The sequence below is a fragment of the Arachis hypogaea genome, chromosome 8 (assembly GCF_003086295.3).
Source record: "Arachis hypogaea cultivar Tifrunner chromosome 8, arahy.Tifrunner.gnm2.J5K5, whole genome shotgun sequence".
NCBI lineage: Eukaryota > Viridiplantae > Streptophyta > Magnoliopsida > Fabales > Fabaceae > Arachis > Arachis hypogaea.
The window spans coordinates 18,538,720-18,558,259 of record NC_092043.1 but is presented as its reverse complement, the minus strand read 5'-3'; the positions used below and the strand labels follow the sequence as shown (position 1 = coordinate 18,558,259).

Sequence of the window (19,540 nt, the reverse complement as noted above, 5' to 3'; positions counted from 1 at the left end):
CTGAGGAAATTAGCGTAGCCCCTTTCTCTAGTCACCACTCACCAGACCCCATTCATGGTTGGGCTTAATTAGTTCTCTTTATTGTTAGTTTATTATAAGAAAATAAAGTGCATAACTATTCAGTACAAACAGTTATAGTCAAATAAATCGTTGAATCCTAATTAATCAAGTAAACATGAGGGATAACAAATGAAAATGGAGGTCAAACAGTGAGGCTGAAGCATGTGAAAGCTGTGAAGAAAATAGTAGACACGAATCGGAGGCAGAGCATCAGTCCAAAGGAATTGTAGCCGGCCATGTCGCAGTGGAAGGAGTTGGAAAAAGAAACAAAGACGGAACTCTCTCTCTCTCTCTCTCTCTCTTGACATTCCGTCCGCTTGTAAATTGTAAGCATGGATTTGATTCTCAAATCTCAACTAACTTCACCTGTTCCTCGTACCCACTACCCAACAAGCACATATGAAAGGAGACTGGGGTTCCTCAAACTTGTATTGGTGGGAGACTCAGACTCCCCTTAATTACAACTCTATATTTTTAAATTAATTTATCGTCTAAAGCAAGCTTTGCCGAAAATTTCGTTAATTCAATCAAATTAATTAATTTCGTTCCCCATAATAAATTAATAATAGAGTAAACGGTAGACATGTATGTCTTTCTATCAATGAATAATGCAAAACGAAACTAAATTGTTTATGTATTTCGTTATTTACAGCGGTGTATGTCTCATTATATTATTACAAGAGCAGAAAAAATGATGTAATTTTAGACAGCGAAACATTTATTATCTTTTGAATTTTCATATACTTTTTATCCGCTACTCTCTATTTATCACAATTCTATTAAAACAAATGAAATTTCTTCCAAAAATTATTATCTACATAGATATTTTTTTATAAATAGACATGTCACAGTAATTACCAATACATATAAGCATTACTGTTAAGTTTTTGTTAATAAATTGATGAATAGACATTATGTGTCTAGTAAACTATTCTAAAAAATCAAATTAATACTTTTTTTTTAAGATTAATTAGTCTAAAATCAAAATTTTTAATAATCTAATTATCACTTTACTCTTAATAATAACTTTCATTTAATTTGAAACATCGGGGTTGCATTATCATTATTATTATTATTTTGGGCAAAATAATGAGCATTTCTCAAAGATTATCTAATTTTTAGATGAGGGAAAGGAATCTTGTTTTTAAGATTATACACAAACTATTAAAAGAGAAATGCTCAACTTTGTCAAATGATTGTATTATCGATCGATCATCGTGTAAGATCCAACTAACTTTTAATTGAAACTATAGTTAATTATAAATAAAAAAAAATTAATCCGTCTTTGACAATTATTTTAAAAGATAACAAGATTTTTAATAAAAAATATTTTTTTGGCTTTCAAATTTTATTTTTGTGAAAATGTCTAATTTCTTTCTCAATATTTTTTTTATTAACAGAATAAATTTATATAGCATGTTAAACAATTGATTTATTCGTTAAGAACCAACTAAGATTGACAAATTTTTTGTTGTTGAAAAACTCGTTGTCTATTAAAGATAATTGTAAAAAATACATTATAAGAAATATATTAAATTTATAATTAAATATAAACAAAAATAATTACACAATATTATTCACATAAAAATATATATTATTATTATGCATACTTTTTTAGTTTTTTTTATTTAGTTTTAAATTTTTATTGTTTATTTTTTTAAAAGGTATTTTTATTTTTCTTTTTTTAAATATTTATTACATATAATTTGTAGAGAATACTAATGTTGAGATTAATAATTAGAATCAAGATTCAATTATTTTAAAAAAATTAATTTTAAGTTAATTTTATAACTATTAATATAAAATTTTTTATACTAATATCTAATTATATTATATATATATATAAAGAAAAAAATATTATTTTTAAATAACAAATATAAAAATTAATTATTTTTAGTTAAGCAATAGACTTAACACCTAATCAAATATAAAAGTATATACATTAAATTCTTTCATAATGAATGTTAAAATCAATTATTAGTAAAAAAATTAAACTCTTTTACATAAAAATAATAACTAAAAAATTTATTATTTAATTTTTTTTATCAACAGAGATCCTGTTCTTCTTAGTCGACGGAATCTTTTATACCTTCCGATCTTTTTGTAAAAGTAGTTTAATTCTATAAATCTTTTATGTTATAATATATAATGTTATGACAAAGACATCATAATTTTAGAAGATTCATATTTCCGTAAAGTTATTATGAAAAAAAAACTAATTTTTAAAAAATTTATAACCAATTTAGCAGTATCAATTGACAATTAAGATCCAATTGCTTATTTTAAAAATTATAATTGTAAAATGATTGATGAATTAGTTCTAAATTTTTTAAAAAATTAGTTTCTAAAAATACATTTGATGCAAATAAACAATTTTTAAGACAAAATTAAAATAAAATAAATTTTAAAAATATTTTTAAAATTTTTATTAAATTTTAAGAAGAAAAAATATATTTTATTCTAAAAAATACTACCCGGTTCAAATAAGAATGTTTCTGATATCTGTTGCAACGACAGTTCTCTACAAAAAAAGTATTTATGGGCTGACATTCACTCGTCGCAATTTATCTGAGGTCCGCCCGCATGGTTAAATCGCGGGTTTTTGGACCAGAAACAAGAATGGGCGGATCTTACCTTTCCCAAACTAAACCAAAAAAAAAAAATATTATGAAGCCTAAACAATTAAAATCTGTCAAATTAAAATCTGTCAAATTGACAAATTTGAATTGGTCTAGTAATTATCCCAATACCAAAGGATTGAATCTCGTCCTATATGTAGTAATACAAACTTATAAACAAAGTTTAGATCCACCACGGATTAATCATTAGCATCCTAGATTGAGAAATACTGTGGGGAAAAAAATTGTCTGGCCAAAAAGACATTAAAAATCTAATCTAAATTTATGATCCTAAAGCTATGTTTTGATGAACGGGGGAGGAGAGACTGGCAGGGAACGGGCAAAGGAAAAGCATGGACATGGAAGAGACGCCATTGTATGTTCTCTATACGAGACATGCAGGAATCTGAAGAATTATCTCATGCTAAACAAGGTACATAGAAATATAGAATAATAGTCCACAATCCATGCAGGAACTAGTACCTCACTACCGACTGAGAAATAAGGTAAGGCATCAGAATTTAAACTCACAGAAAGTAGCACAAGAGTACAACGTTTTCATTAAACAAACCCAAAGACAAGTATTCTGAGCTCTTCCGACAGGGAGACAGCAATTAGTAAACAGGGCTGCACCAAAATATATGGCCAGATCACTGTTTTTCCTTGCCAATAACTTTGGATGTGGTGGCCATCCTAGCACCTCAATTTCATAAGGAGCACCCCGCAAAATTCAAGGTATTAAACACCATGACAAACCAACACTTCCCATTAACTAAACCCAGAACATAGCTACTTTCAAATCCTATACATCTGAGTTAAAGATAATACTCATTACTTCTCAAATCTCTTTTACTTTTTAGATTCATTGAAAAATTAATATAAAAATACAATAATTTTTCAATAAACCTAAAAGATAAAAGAAACAATTATTCTGAGGAGAAAGTATACAAGAGAGAAAAGACAGTTGAATCTTAGATACCCTAAATGCTGGGCCTAGAGTCTCTCGAATTTTAATTCCCAAGAATCCCAAAACTCAATTGCCCCCAATCATGTTTTATACCGACATAATCAATGCCGCTGCACAGACTCTACAAACCAAGCAAGGAATAGCAAACTGCCCTAAGTTTATCAGATTCAGATATAACATTCCTCTCTATTATTTTAAACCATCAATATCTGAAACCCATTGAACTTCAGTATAGAGTAAAGCTCTTCCAGTTTCTTTTGCCTCCTATTCACAAGATTCATTCTCCAATCCTTACAAGAAACAAATGTCAAACCACTTGAGCTAACCAAGCTGGATCAGTTTCCAAAATGATTTAATAAAAGGAAACAGCAAATAAGGAATATGAGGCACTTAAATGGCACGCACCACAAAATGACATATACGAGATGAAGAATCAAGATTGTATAAACTAAGTTAATTCATAATTCATTCTACCCTTTCAAGATCACTCTGATAATTGAAATGTAAAGTGTAATCAAAACACAAAATTAGCATAATGTCCCTGCAAATCACTCTGACCATTCAAAATCCATGAAACCATAATAGGCCAACAAGAGAATACTCACCAAGCACTCAATAATTAAAATCATATAAAATATTTAAGCTGCTGAAACCAAAATATACTAAGCATGAGCATGCATTCAAGATCGCTAAAATTCACCAAAATGCCTAAAGTAGCAACTCTGAATTATAGAAACAAAACCCCTTGTCATGTGAATATGTAAAACTTTAAACCAAAGCAGGAATAATAAGACAGATTCTAATCATAAAAATGATGAAGAAGCACAAGGAATTAAAAAATGAACGAGAGTATTAACATGTGGCATAACAAAACACCAAATTTCACAGCAAAGAAGAAAACAGGGTGCCAACACACATAGGGAAATGATAAAACGAAATTAAGGAGGATCTCATATTGTACACAAGTGGCGCAACAAAAAGGACCGGAGATGTTCTAAGTGAAAATTTATAATAGAGATTGGTGGCACAATAAAGAAACATAGTTCTACAGATAGATCATAATAGAAAATATTAAAATATTTTATATAGCAATAATAATGCTTCGACAAAGGAACCCTAACATATTATAATCCTCAAAAGGATTAGGTTTCAGACTCAGCTGGTGCACTCTCAGCGGCTGGTGGAGGGGCAACGTCGGAGGCAGGGGCCTGAGCTCCACCGTTATCGACGGCGACGGCACCGGTGTTAGCTCTGGCCTTCACGGTGTCGAGCATCCGCTTGCTGATCTCCTTGGAATACACCTGAAGGATCTCGATTCCATCGTCGTCGGAGGCCGCGGAGCCACCGGCGGCGGCGAAGGCCTCGTCCTCGATCTGGCGTGCTGCGGCGGAGGCCTCATCGGGAGTCATGGTGCCGTAGCGCTTGGAGAGCACGGAAGGAGTGGATAGGGTTTCAATTAGGCGGTTAACGACGGCGTCACGGGTGCGCTGTGTGGGTGGCCATATGCTGAAGGAGATGCCGCCGGGGCCAAGCTTGGCGGCGGAGTTGGAGTGTTGGTCATGGGAGGTTTGCTGCGGCTCCGATGGGGTTGCGGGTGCGATTTCCGGGTCGGTCATTTTTGTTGTTGTTTAATTTTCGTTTTTGGGAGATTTGGGATTTCGAATTAAAGAAGTGTTTCCTTACACTCCCTTAGTAGCTTTTTGAGGGTAAGCAAGGAAAAGGATGGTTCACTTGTACATATCACACTTTTTTATCAATTAACATTTTGTTTTTACTGGCTACTCAGAATAAAAAATTAAATACACTGTTCAAACATCCAATTACTCTAAATAATACGCAATTAAATATCTATATTTTGACCTGATAGTAATATACAAACTCAAATAATCACGGTATTAATTTTGATTTAAATGAGAGAACCGTTTGAATCGAGAGAGGGGAAGGTGTATTGTGAGGTAATGAATTGACCACTGAACGGTGACAGATTACCTTGTAAGTAAGATCTACGGTGGTGGTGCCACCATCTACATTTTTGCATTTCTTTTCTTTTACTCCACTTTTTATTTGGTGTAATGGAATTAATAATCAATTGTTCTCGAAAAACTGAAAAAGGCTAAAAAGATAAATCCATTGCTATTCAGCATTTCAGCCCAACCCAACCCTTATTACATATGGGCCAAAGAGTGTTGTTGACTCGGGTAAGGATTCCTAATCGGACTTTCTATTCAGATATCGGGTTCCGACCCGATTACAATCCCAATCCCAATCGATCCCCAACCCACCACCTCGCTACCTCTCTCTCTCTCTCTCTCTTCTGAGCCTAAGTACAATTTTTGTGTTGAGTGTTCATTGGGAGAGAGTGAAGATTTAACCTCAACAAATTTACACTGATCCACCACTATGATCTCAATCTCTTCCTCTGAGTTGAACTACTTAGTCTTCCGTTATCTTCACGAATCTGGTTATTCTTTCTCTTAATCAACTTCCTTTTTGTTTTTAAATTTTACTCCTCCCAAATTCTTACATAATGATTTTTGTGTTATGTTAGGAACTCTTACACATGGTTTTTCTTTCCTAGTTTGTCTTTTTATCACTCTTCACAGAAAAATAAAAAAAAGTATTGTTAATTTCACAAGCATGTATATGTCTTAGTACGTATTATCATCCCAAAACCGCGATTTTGGAAGGGAAATTTCGCAGATTTTATAATATACTTTCGCATTCTTCTTTCATATTATGGTAAATGCAAATTTATTATCCTCGGTTTGTTCTTAGGAATGCTAAATCCTCTGTACTTAAATATTATCTGAATTCAAAGTATCAGTTACTTGTATTGGTTTATCCTTGAATATTATGTGAATTGGAATTCATACCAATGTAAACGAAGTTTTGAGCTAGGTAAAAAATTAAAGTTAGAAGTTTAACTGCACCATTAAGAGGATTTATCACTTTTTTTCTTTTTTTTTTTTTTTTTGCTAGGAAATGGAAAAAGTTGTATATAATCATTGCTCGTTCATGTTATTTGAAAAAATAAAAAATAAAAAAATCGAAGAGTGGGCACCACTAAAGTTATGTGTAATTAATAACTTAACTATTTTGCAAATTACATGTTTCTTTCCATGTATTCTGATTACTGTCTTGTTTCAGGTTTTACCCATTCAGCATTTGCATTTGGGTATGAAGCAGGAATCGATAAAACAATAATTGATGTAAACATGGTCCCTCCTGGTGCTCTTGTTACGTTCATACAGAAGGGAATTCAATATCTTGAGCTGGAAGCAAACTTGAGTGGTGTAAGAATTTTATTTTGTGATATTGGGTTTTATGTTATCTCGTGTTGATATTGATGATATTAAGTTGTGTATAATGTATACTTAAGGACCTTAAGCTGATTGGTGTTTGTGTTAGGTATCCAGAGCGATGCAGACATGGATGAGGATTTTTCATTCATCCAGCCTCTTGATCTTATCACAAAGGACCCATATGAACTGCACAGTATAGTAAAGGCCAAAAAGGAAAACCAACGTCAAAATAAGCATGAATCAAACAAAATAACAAATGACTTAATTCAGGACAATGCTCGGGAGCACGTTCAAGAATTGGAAAAAGAGAAGAAAGAAAGGGAAAATGAACAAGGTGTGGAGAAAATGAAGCTAGATAAGGAAAGAGAACAAGAAAAGTGTGAACAGAAAGAACTACAACACCAAGATCAGAACCATGCTGAGAATCATGAAGACAAGACTACAGTTGAAAATCTAGAAAGTAAAGCACGAGGAGGTAAATACAAATGCCTTATTTACTGTTTTCCCATTAGTTAGCAGTCATTATTGATAGCATCTCAGATAAGGGTGAATGTATTTCTTTCATGCAGGGCCTGAGCCCATGGAGATCTCCCAAAGTTCCATTTCACTGCATAATGAAATTCCATCTTCTGATGTGAAAATTTTGGAAGGCCATACATCGGAGGTTTGGACTCATCTGTTTGCTCTTCTCATCATTAATTGATCTTATGTAATTTCACATTATGTGACTTAATGATTAGCTATTTCATTCCTAACAGGTTTTTGCTTGTGCATGGAATCCATCTGGTTCTCTTCTCGCATCCGGGTGAGTATAATGACTTCATAAGGAAAACACACTCTTGTCATTGTCTACTCCCACTCCCTTTAGGCATGCTCTTTTGAATCAAGATAATCTTTTTTTTTCTTCATGTTGATATGGTTAGAGGACATAGAACAACCAACTGAACTTGGCTTATGTGTACAATGCAAGGTGATTTGTCATAAATTAGTAGTGCAATGAAAGTGTTCGGTATTAAAATTATCCATAATTTTGTATGGTGATTGGCACAGTTTCTGGTGCTACTTATGCAGGGTGAGCACGTGGCAAACAATGTTGACTTTTATCCCCTTGCTTCCCTGTCTCCCTCTTGACCAATTTCAAGTTTGGAGATTGAACTAATAGTTTTTGGAAAAAAAAATATTGCAGATCTGGTGATTCAACGGCTCGAATTTGGAAAATACCTGATGGACCTTGTAACTCTTGCATGCATGATGAACCAGTAAATGTTGTGGTGCTGAGGCATTTTAAAGGAAGAACCAATGAAAAAAGCAAGGATGTGACAACACTTGACTGGAATGTGAGTCTTGGGGATTAATGTGGTAGCCTTCTTGCCATGCTTCTTCATAGAGTTAACTCTGTCTCTAGTGGGACATGTACCACACCATTTGGCTGAAAGCCTGATCTTTGTCTTCCTTTACTGGTATATCCATCTTATAATCCAGCTAATATATTCCATCATGATTTTTGTTATGCAGGCAGATGGTACATTATTGGCAACTGGTTCCTATGATGGGCAAGCAAGAATATGGACTAAAGATGGTGAGCCTTTTGTTGTTTTATTTTATAGATGTGTTTCTTGTCATGATCTATATGCATCAACTAGTGAGTACGGAAGTTGTATTCTATGATGTCAATTGAAGTCATGCATCTGAGATTCTTTAGGAGAGTTGAAGAGTACGCTGAACAAGCATAAAGGTCCAATATTTTCCCTGAAGTGGAACAAGAAGGGGGATTATCTTCTTAGTGGAAGTGTAGATAAAACTGCTATTGTATGGGACATAAAGACTGGGGAATGGAAACAACAATTTGAATTTCACTCAGGTAAGCTAGCCTTTTTATGCGTTTTGGTGAATAATTTTTTTTTTTATGGCTTTCTTTATAATCATAATTTTCTGCAAATTTTCAGCCCCCACTCTTGACGTTGATTGGCGGAACAGTGTTTCATTTGCAACATGCTCCACTGATAATATGATATATGTATGCAAAGTTGGAGAGAATAGACCAATCAAAACTTTTGCAGGGCATCAGGTATCACTTCCAGCTCAATCAGTTGGTTGACATAGAAACTTTTCATCATAAAAGCAGAATGTTATGTTGGAGAATTCAATGACTGCTTTAGTCTTGCTCTAATGTTTGAAATGCTGTTGTTTCAGGGTGAAGTTAATGCCATTAAATGGGATCCATCGGGTACTTTGCTGGCGTCCTGCTCTGACGATCACACTGCAAAAGTAATCAATGGGAAATTACTGGTTTGGCATACTTTTTGTATTCATAAAAAATAAACTGTCCAGTGAAGGGCAGTGGGGTAGTTAATTAGAAGAGAGTTCTGTTTAGATATATTGCCTTTTTTATAGATTTATTAAAAAAGTTAAGGGACTATGATTATTTGTTTAAGATGAAAACCATAGATGGGCATTTTCCCTTTTAAGTGTAAACCTGACTATCATTGTGCTTCCTAGTATTTATGAGTATCCATTTGTCTATTCATGAAACTATGATCCAGATATGGAGTCTGAAACAGGACAAGCTTATACATGATTTGAAGGAACACGTCAAGGTATGGCAATATGTGACCATGTGTACACTTTCCATTTATCCCCTTGAATCTATGCCCTAACAAAGCAATGTTACTTCAGGAGATATATACAATCCGGTGGAGCCCTGCAGGCTCTGGTTCTAGCAGTCCCAATCAACAATTAACACTAGCAAGGTAAAAATGCCTATAGAAGAGCTACTGTTTATTATAATTAACGTGGAGACATTCTGAGTTATTTATTTATTTATTTATTTTTCGGTGTTTCGCCTCTAATTGGATATTGTTTTAAGCAGTGCCTCTTTCGACTCTACGGTAAAGCTCTGGGATGTGGAACTAGGGAAAGTACTGTACAGCCTAAATGGTCACAGGTGTGGAAATTAATACATACATTAGTTACATATGCTGATATATGACGAGGAACAAATGTTAAAACATCATTAACATGAAATGCGGGCTTAGTGCAAACTTAGAATTTTTAGAATTAATCGATGTTATGTTATCCCATCATTTTGATTTGTTCCTTTCTGTTACAAACTCTCAGGGATCCTGTATATTCGATTGCATTCAGCCCAAATGGTGAGTATCTTGCTAGTGGATCGATGGATAAATGCATGCATATATGGTCGGTCAAGGAGGGAAAAATTGTGAAAACATATGCTGGCAATGGTGGGATCTTTGAAATTAGTTGGAACAAGGACGGGGATAAAGTTGCTGCTTGCTTTTCAAACAATATAGTTACTGTCTTGGATTTCCGAATGTAGAGATTAATGCTAACTTGCTACTAATTATTCAGTAGTATATTTATTCCCCTGTACTATTACTTCCTGTTGCACATGGTTTAGTAATTTAGTTGGCTCAGTTCATCCACTATAAGTAGAATTAGAATAACTAGTTTCCATCGTAGCTTTTGCCTCGTTAAATGCTTTTTGGCACGCCCAGAATGTTGTATATGGTTTCTTTATTTTGTGTTACAAACAATTACCAAGTGCGTTTAAATGGTACTTACAAATTCTCTTTTTTGGATATCTGACTGTGATCTGTTGGGTTTTCAAAATTAAATCTCAGTGTGATTCTTGATTGGACGGAGCCATGGGGGATTGTGGTGACGTGGTATTTTATGTATGTATGTATGTATGTATGTGACTCGTGTCTATTTATGGTCTATTTATTATAAAATGTAATTTTATATTAGTTTTTCATCATAAACAGTATATAAGAATTAAAGTATTCTTCCTTTTTACTTTGATTTTTATTATAATCCTGAGATAACTAATTAAAATAAAAATAAATTAATATAACTATTAAATTAATTTTTTTATAATAATATTATTAAAATTTATAATTAAAATATCAGCAAAATATTAGTTGGAGAAATTTAAGGAAAAATTTTGAAAAAAATTGTGATAATAAAATGTGTGTAAGCTGGTCTAAGCTTCATTCAATTCTGTTGTTTTTTCCACCTCATCTCATGTTTCTTCGAACTTTCTCCAACATACTTTCTTGATGTTAATCCTACAAACTAAATTGATATTCCCGTACTTAACATTATTTTCATATTCAATTTTCCTAACCATGCCTTCTACCTCAGAACTACTCTCTCAAATGGGTTGATTGCGATGAGGAAGAAGATGGACCCCAAATAAGCCTCCACCTACAATGTTGAATGCTCTAACTTGGGCAGCTCACATGGGATTCAGCAGCAACTTTAGGTACCAAACATTGTATGGGTGTTAGTTCTGAGGATGGTCAACAATGTCCTTGGAGGAATGTCCTTTGTGGTGTTGGCAAGGTTAACGGGAGCACAAAGTGTTGGCCAAAAGGAACAACTACTGTGGAGATTGGATTTGCTTCTGAGAAGGAGAAGTTGGTGGAAAGGGAAGAGGAATTTCAGAGCAGTAACCAATCAGCATCATCAAAGTGATTCTGAAAATCACTCTCATGTTGTTGCTTGTTTTCCAAGTAGTTTATCTCTCTTTTTTAAACCTTTTATGAAGGGTTGTTGGAAGAGGCTTTTCTTCTGAGTTTTCTGTAGGTCCTTTTCATTTTCTTCTTTTCTTATTATTGTTACTATCATCCGAATGTCATAACTTTGAGAAAACTTATGAGGTAGCACCAAAATAAGTGAGTAAATGAAAAAGGATAGATTTGAGATATTGATAATGTGTGATCCAAATTTTGTGGCATTTCGGTGTGCACGTTACATTTTTGGTTTTTAGCTCATTCAATTAACATTGTTCCCTTGCAGTTAACTTTGGATGTATTTTTTTGACTTAAAGTGACATCTACCTACCTATAACTTAATTAGTCTTTTAAAAGACCCATTCTGTAGCATCATCTTATCAAGACAACCAACACAAAAATCTACTCTCATTAATATGGTGGGAGTATTAAGTATTAACTTCAGAACAAATTGAAAAGGAAAATTCCAATTTTGCAGCAGCAATTTCACCAAGTGCACTTTCACATAGGTACTAGCGGAAATAATTGTGCATATATAACACCTTATTTGGTTGGTATACTACCAGAACAAAACCTCCTGATCTTGCTAAGTGAAGTCAGACATTTGGTTGGTATACAATTTATTAATTTGTTTTATGTATTGTTAACACAGTAACAAACTACTCCATAGATCTTGTTGAACATGGTCAAGGAGACAAGAGAATTCATATATGATGATATATCAAAATTCACAAGATGCTATAGTATTAGCGAATGGGCCATCAGCACCATGAGATATCAGATCTATATGTCACAACACCTATTGAGAGAGGATTAAAAAGAAGAAAAAATTACCATTTCCATCTTTGGTAAAACTATATATACAAGTAAAAACTCGTGTATGACACATAAGGCACATGTTCTAAATGAAAACTTGGCTCAATTGAAAATCTGATTTCATCTTTGACCTCTCTCTTTCCACATCCTTCATTGACAATCTCTCCAAATTTGTGAAGCTATGTCTTCAGACATTGAACTAAAGAAATGCATATTGCAGTTGCAGGAACATTAGAAATCAATCTTGCACGAAATGAAGCATAGTTGTGTTCTTATCTTACAGCTTCAGGTGCAGAATTGCAGTACAGTGTATGCAAGCAAACCAACCTAGTGAAAGTTAGACACAAAGTAGCAAACCCCATACCAAGAATGAGGCCACATGTGCTCTTCCTCTTATCCAAACTAAGGGCTCTCTTAACTACAGTTCCAAAGCTCGGGATCAATCCACCACAAGCAAGAACCATTATATGATCAAGGCCACTATAGTCAATACCGGTGAGGATAGCCCCTATTGCTGATATTGGACCCATAAATCCGATTATGGCGGCGGAGGCAAGGGAACCATGCCAGCTATCTGTGGCACCGAAGATGCAGCTAGCCACGGCTGCGCCTCGGGGGAGCCCATGTAGGGAGACCGGAAGGACCATGTGACGGCCAAGTCCGTATGCTTTTGGTGCAGCCACTCCCAATGCTAGTCCTTCTGCCAAAGCGTGAAAAGCGACTGCACCGCATGATATGAATGACTGAAGGGTGTGAACACTAAGTGGGAAGCCTGTAAGTGTAGGCAAGTCACCACCCGAGGTTTTTTTGGATGCCATCTTCAATACACTTGAGGATGTAAAATGGACCAATGCAGCCCCCATTGCAAGGAGCAACATAATGGGAATAAGTCCTAATTTTGAAGACAAAATAAGCTGCACTGGTCGCCAGGCTCCAAGAACAAAAGCAATGCCACAACCCGTGCCCATAAGGAGAGCATGCTGGAGATGAAACACAAGAGCAAATGCAACCAGGATAACTCCACCAAGTAATGGCCCCAGGCCAAAAAGTAGTGAGACAAAGAAGCCAGAAGCATCCTCAGAGCTGTAAAAAAGAAATCAAAATTCAGGGAAGGAAAACGAAAAAGATAGCAGACAGAATACGAAAGAAATTCCATTATTTTACAGTATTTGTTTTCAAATTTTAGCAAAGGATGGATGATCAATACTAATTGTCCAAGCCAGAATCCAAACAAAATAATACAGTTGATACCCCAATAGGAACCTGTCCTCAACAAAATAAAAAAATTCAGCAAACTCACTTGTAGTCATGGGTGAAATTCTGAAATAAGGTGCTTAGAGCTTCCATGAATGCTACAGAAAGGGTTGCTGCTGATGCAACCTGTGAAGCTGAGGCTTCCTGAAATTGAAAAGGGAAGAGAAATTAATATTGCATATCTATAAAGCATGTAGGACTTGACGGACAGATCCCATTTGCATCCCCACCCAGCACATTTTATGCTTCCTAGTGAAGTTATTTGGATCCCTCATTTGTATAGAGATGTTATGCTAGTAGGCTGAGTTGGAAGTAGACCTAAAGTATTTATTAGTATAAAGAAAAGAATTATATTATGTAACAAATCATCTCACATCAATAATTCAAGGCTTCTCTTGTCCCTTTTTCTTCTTTCCGCCATAAATTTCTAGTCACTGCAAGCTTACTAAAAATCTCATGAGCCTGATTGCTTAGGTTTTAGGAGACTTCGTTCATGACACCCGCATCCCAAAAAAGAGGACAATGCAGATGAAAATATCTATTGTGTAAAATAATAAATTGCTAATAACCTTGAATGCATCAGGAAGAACTTCTGCAACAACCATCCAAATCATGCATCCCGCAGCAAATCCAGTACAAAAAGGAAGGAACTTGCTGAATGCATCAGCACAAATATATGAAGGAACAGCTACAATTGGCTGCATCAACATTTGAATAAGAAGTTAAGCAACTAAAGTCAAAGACAAGGTTAAACATTTGCAGTAGACTATAGAATTATATGCCTACTCTTTTGGGACTTCAACAAAGAGTGCATATCAAAGACCAAAATTTACAAGCAAAGTTATATTATATAATTCAAAAGTGACTTTTAAAGATGCACCTGAGGTAAAGAAGTAATTACACTCCACAACATAGCATTTTGTGGAGAGACACCCCTTGATGCCAGCACCATGCTCACCGCTAATCCCTCTGGTATGTTGTGTACAGCAATAGCCAAAGTTACCAACAGTCCTTGAGAAAAACCCTTTGAGCCAGCAAAAGAGACGCCAACCCCAGATCCCTCCCCAAAAGAATGGAGAGTCATTATTCCAATCACAAGAACAACTTTAGCTGCATCTGCACCTTTTAAATCCAGCATGCTTACATCCCCATATTGCTCAAGAAACTGAAACCCGAGAGATTATACAAGAAGTATCAGTAAACAGAGGCACACAGTTACACCAGGCATAAACTTTCTTTTATGCTAAAAGTAGAAAGATAGTGATAACAATCCGAATGGATCCTCTCAATTGGTATATGTCAAGTGTAGATTTCCTCCATTAATCGTACAAGGGCTGACCTTGTCAATCAATGTTGAAATCTCACACTTGACATGGTAAAGTTATTACTGTGAGGATCTGCTCCCCTGATATAATATGAAATGATTAACACAAAAATTGATTATCACCTTCTTGCATAGCCAAATAAAGATTCCTCCAGATAGAATCCCAGTGACAACCCAATTTCCCGCGCCAAATTCCTGCCCTTCCTGTACGAGGTCAAAGCTTGCAGCTAACATGACACCTGCAGCCATTCCATTGCACAATCCAGCCCACTGCGGATCAAGCTCCACAAAGAAGAAGGGCACAGCACCTAAACCAGTGGCAGCTGCCATTGCCAATGTAAATAATGCGACTGTAGAAATAGAAACTCTATTGTTTCCACCCTTCCTATTAGTCTTCATAGTATTACCATCCTCAAACTTAAAGGAACCCTCACCAGTTCCATCAAATACATTGGCTCCTACATCCTTATCCGGGGCAGATCTAACTATTTGTGAAACTCCTTCAGATTCGGCGTTTGAAATGCCAAACAGAAGAACGCTTAACACTAAAAACAACAAGGTGACGCATAACCTAAGCTTCAGATTTGGAGCCATGTGCAACATTTAACCCCTCTACCCAAATAAAACTGTCACACTCTTTATGCCACCAGCCCCAAATCAAAACCCTCCAAAAGCTACAACTCCATAGCCAATGGAGGAAGCACAACACAAGCTTCTTCAACCAGCTTAATTGAGAAAGCAGTTGTTGATATCATCATCAAAGTCAATGCAATTCAAAAAAGTCACCTGAAATGCATAATGCAGCTAAAAATTGATACAGGGTACTAGCAATTTAAGGCCATCCTACCTACACAAACAAGAAAATGAAAAAGGAATTATTAACACACTCAAATTCCAATTCTAATAATATGGACAAGCAGTGTAATTTATTTCCCAAATAGAAGAAGAACCAATAATATCATATCATATCATATACAATTAAACCCAATTAAACCCACCAAAAATTCACAGTCATTATCTCAAAAGTCCCCCATCCCTCTAAAAAAATCCAAAAAAAAAAAGCTTTTTTCCCCTCTAAAAAGGATGGAAATTTTAAGCCATAGTTGCAGAAGGTGAAGAAAAGTGAGAATCACATACATGATTGGAACATTGCTGCAAAGCGGCAGAGAAAAGGATATACGAAATGGGATTAAAAAGAAGTGAGAGGGTAAAAATAAGAAGAGTGTGGAAAAAATGAAAACCCTAATTGAGTAGAAGAAGGGAGAATTATGAGAATTGAGGTTAAAAAGGAAGGAGTTGAAAGAGAGAAGAAGATGTTTATCTTCTTGCTTTGTCAACAGGGACTAGAAAGGGAAAGGGGAATTAAATTTCAGTTTTCAGGGGTTCCGAAAACCAGCGACTTAACGCACGCAGAAAACGCATTGCAGTTTGCAAGCTTATACGCTGTCTCTTGTCTTCTTACCAAGGTTCTGAAGGTTCTGAAAATCAGACCGATTTATAATTATTAGTTTACTGGTTTAATCAATTTAATTGTGATTTAATTAGAATAATTATTTTATAATAAAATAATAATTAAAATAAATCATTAAAAATATATTCAAATAATTTTATTGTTAATAAAAATATATTAAAATTTTATTATTATAAAAATATTTTTAAATAATTTAATAAAAATATCTTTAAATAATTTTAAAATATATTAAAAATATTTAAATTAAATATATATTCTTAAAATAATATTTTAAAATTTAAATTTTGATATAATTTTTTATAAATATAATTAAAAAAATAAAATATTTTTATCTTTAAAAATTTAATAATTTTTGTTAAGTATATATTTTTTTATCAACCACTAATAATACTTTAAAATATATATATATATAAATAAAAAATTTATTCAATTTTTTTGTATGTATTTTTTAAATAATTATCTAAATATTTCTATAAAATTTTGGATTAAATACATTAGTAATTTGTCAAATACAAAGAACGTTTGCTACTTACAAAAAATAGTACTCTTTTTTAATATTTTTGTTATATTTTAAAATAATTTAAAAATATTTTTATTAATAACAAAATTATTTGGATGTATTTTTATGGTTTATCCTAATAAATAAAATATAGATAAAGATCCTCAAGTCCTCCTTGATTGATATTATCATCTATAATTCATTACAAATCTTAAAAATAATAACTAATAATTAACTATTTAACACTCATTATAGTATTATTGAACTCATAAACTATTTTTTTGGTGACTAAACTCATAAACTATTGAACTCATAAAGAGAATCACAAAAATTAAGAAAAAATATTAAATTAACTAAACCAAAAACAAATATTCAATCATCTTCACTCATCTAATTAATGCTTAATAGACTTAATTTAATTCATCTGTTTTTTTGTTGAACTAAAAACAAAGTTAAACAATTTATTCCTTTTCTAACAAAGCTGATCAATTTATACTTTTCTTTGTTGAGTTAAAAACAAAAAATAACAAGTTATATACCATCATAATTTAACAAAGTTTTTAGCATAATTTTAATAAATATTAACAAAATTTTCATAAATTAACAAGGATTATCAAAATTTTCAGCTTCAAAAATTAAAAACAAAAAATTACAATAGTGAACAAACTCAGAGAATGAGCATTGAGCACAAAAAATGATTTTTGAACAAATTTTGAGTAGCCATTAAAAAACTAAAAAATAAAGAAAAAAAATCATTTCTGAACATTGAAGAATGAGAAGTGAACAGTGAACAGTGAACATTGAGGAATAATGCATGACACACAAAAAAATTAGGCAAATAATGCATGCATACCAATCTATGCTTATATAATTTTATCAGCTTCATATTCTTAAAACTATGTATGTACATTTTATTTGCCTTTGCTGGTTTTATCGCGCCTTTAATCCATTCATTAACATTTTAAAATCAAATCAAGTATAAAAAATGGGTTTATTTTATTTCATCAAGAACACAAAATTTTAAGACATTCTCATCTGTCTATTTGCATTAAAGTGAAAGGTAATAAGGTTAAAAGTTTTTGCAACCAATGTTAAAGGTTTGAAGCATAAACATGTTGGACCACCGTGGGGAGCTCTTGACCACTTAAAAAATTTTGGGGAGGAATCAAGTGAGATAACACAAGATGAGAAGACACCACATCCAACTCAAAACCTTAAGGTAGTAAGATAATGAGTCTTTCATCATATAAATTTCTCACTCTTCTATGCTTTCTTTGATGTGAGACTAATTTTAACACCACGGGACACGCCGCCTGGACTACCTTTGTTGGGAAGACAAGACTTTCGATACTTCACCTTGAATACTCCTTAAACCAGATCGATTAACCATCGGCTCTGATACCACTTGTTGGGCCGCAGTGGGGAACTCTCGACCACCGGAAAAATTTCGGGGAGGAATCAAGTGAGATAACACAAGATGAGAAGACACCTGTGAAGTATCAGACTAGTGATGAAAAGAAAGAGATTTGAGGATAAGAACTGTGAAAGAAGAAGAGAATTGAAGATGATGTAGAATTGGAATATTTGCATTAATGATGAAAAACTGACTTCTCTTATAGGTTGCTGTGATATTTATAACAGCAGCTTAGAGCAAGTATAACTTACTTCTCTAACTATTTCTAACAAACTCTAACTAATTGCATGTGCACTCTCAATACCACTAACATCAATCTTACTACTTGAGCTCTTGGGGTTTGTCCTGAAAAATCTGTTGATTACCCTTAGCTGTGTTCTGAAGCACTCAAAGTTCTAACTAGGAAGAGGTTTTGTGAAACTATCTGCCATTTGATCTTGGGATGGGATATGAAGTATGTTGACTTTCTTTTGAGCAACATGATCTCGCACAAAATATAGATCTAATTCAAAGTGTTTGATTTTGCTATGAAGAACTGAATTTGACGCTAGTAATATTGCACTCTGACTATCACAGTAAAGGTTTGGTTTGGTTGAACAGGAAACTTGCATTTCACTCATCAAGTTTTGAATCCAGATGATCTCGGTTAAGCATGCTGCTATACCTGGATACTTTGCCTCTGTGGAGCTTCTTGAGACTGCATGCTGCTTTCTGCTTGACCAAGACACTAAATTTGGTCCAAGAAAGATGCAGAAACCATTGGTGGACTTCCTGTCATCAACATTGCTGCCCCAATCTGAATCACTAAATCCATAGATTCTGTTTTTATTTGACTTTTGAAACCTCAAACCATAGTTAATTGTCCCTGCTAAGTACCTTAGGATCCTCTTTACTGCTCTCCAATGACTCTCAAGAGGGTGATGCATAAACTGAGAAGCTTTATTTACAACAAAAGAAATTTCAGGTCTTGTAATTGTAGCATATTAAAGGCCACCAACTACAGACCTGTATAGGGCTGGTTTTGAAAAGGCTTCCTCTCCATGTGCTGATAATTTGAGACTTGACACCATTAGAATAGGCACCCTTTTGGCATCCTTGATCCCAGCATTTGTTAATAGATCTTTCAGGTATTTGGTTTGACACAATAATATTCTATTGTCACTTGTTCGAATTGCCTCAATTTCGAGGAAGTAGTTCATTTTTCCTAGGTCCTTCAGTGAAAATACAGCATTTAGTTGGTGAATTAAGTAAGAGATCTCAGATTGGGAACTCCCAGTGAC

At 33.9% G+C, this 19,540-nt stretch overlaps 3 protein-coding genes across 5 annotated transcripts; 1 reads left to right on the top strand and 2 right to left on the bottom strand.

The window, feature by feature from the left end:
• Window positions 1-4,635: 4,635 nt before the first annotated feature.
• Window positions 4,636-5,515, bottom strand: LOC112706463 (MFP1 attachment factor 1). Its single transcript, XM_025757772.3, has one exon. The coding sequence runs from the start codon at window positions 5,259-5,261 to the stop codon at window positions 4,788-4,790; it is 474 nt and encodes a 157-aa protein (XP_025613557.1). The 5' UTR covers window positions 5,262-5,515; the 3' UTR covers window positions 4,636-4,787.
• Window positions 5,516-5,797: 282 nt separating this feature from the next.
• Window positions 5,798-10,546, top strand: LOC112706462 (WD40 repeat-containing protein HOS15). 2 transcript variants are annotated; one of them, XM_025757770.3, is made up of 14 exons: window positions 5,798-6,106; window positions 6,793-6,938; window positions 7,062-7,422; window positions 7,517-7,611; window positions 7,706-7,752; window positions 8,134-8,284; window positions 8,463-8,526; window positions 8,650-8,808; window positions 8,894-9,015; window positions 9,141-9,215; window positions 9,491-9,544; window positions 9,624-9,697; window positions 9,817-9,891; window positions 10,065-10,546. In XM_025757770.3, exons 1-14 carry the CDS (start codon window positions 6,046-6,048, stop codon window positions 10,282-10,284), a joined length of 1,704 nt encoding a protein of 567 aa, XP_025613555.1. In that variant the 5' UTR covers window positions 5,798-6,045; the 3' UTR covers window positions 10,285-10,546. The 2 variants fall into 2 exon arrangements, with proteins under 2 accessions (XP_025613555.1, XP_025613556.1); XM_025757771.3 differs by having other exon boundaries at window positions 7,054-7,422.
• A 1,609-nt stretch (window positions 10,547-12,155) lies between these two features.
• LOC112706461 (putative zinc transporter At3g08650) lies at window positions 12,156-16,368 on the bottom strand. 2 transcript variants are annotated; one of them, XM_025757768.3, is made up of 6 exons: window positions 16,014-16,368; window positions 15,000-15,723; window positions 14,433-14,717; window positions 14,122-14,250; window positions 13,599-13,696; window positions 12,156-13,381 (listed from the first exon to the last, which is right to left on the bottom strand). In XM_025757768.3, the coding sequence occupies exons 2-6, from the start codon at window positions 15,477-15,479 to the stop codon at window positions 12,571-12,573; spliced, it is 1,803 nt and encodes a 600-aa protein (XP_025613553.1). In that variant the 5' UTR covers window positions 15,480-15,723; window positions 16,014-16,368; the 3' UTR covers window positions 12,156-12,570. The 2 variants fall into 2 exon arrangements, with proteins under 2 accessions (XP_025613553.1, XP_025613554.1); XM_025757769.3 differs by having other exon boundaries at window positions 15,000-15,662; window positions 16,014-16,347.
• Window positions 16,369-19,540: the final 3,172 nt, after the last annotated feature.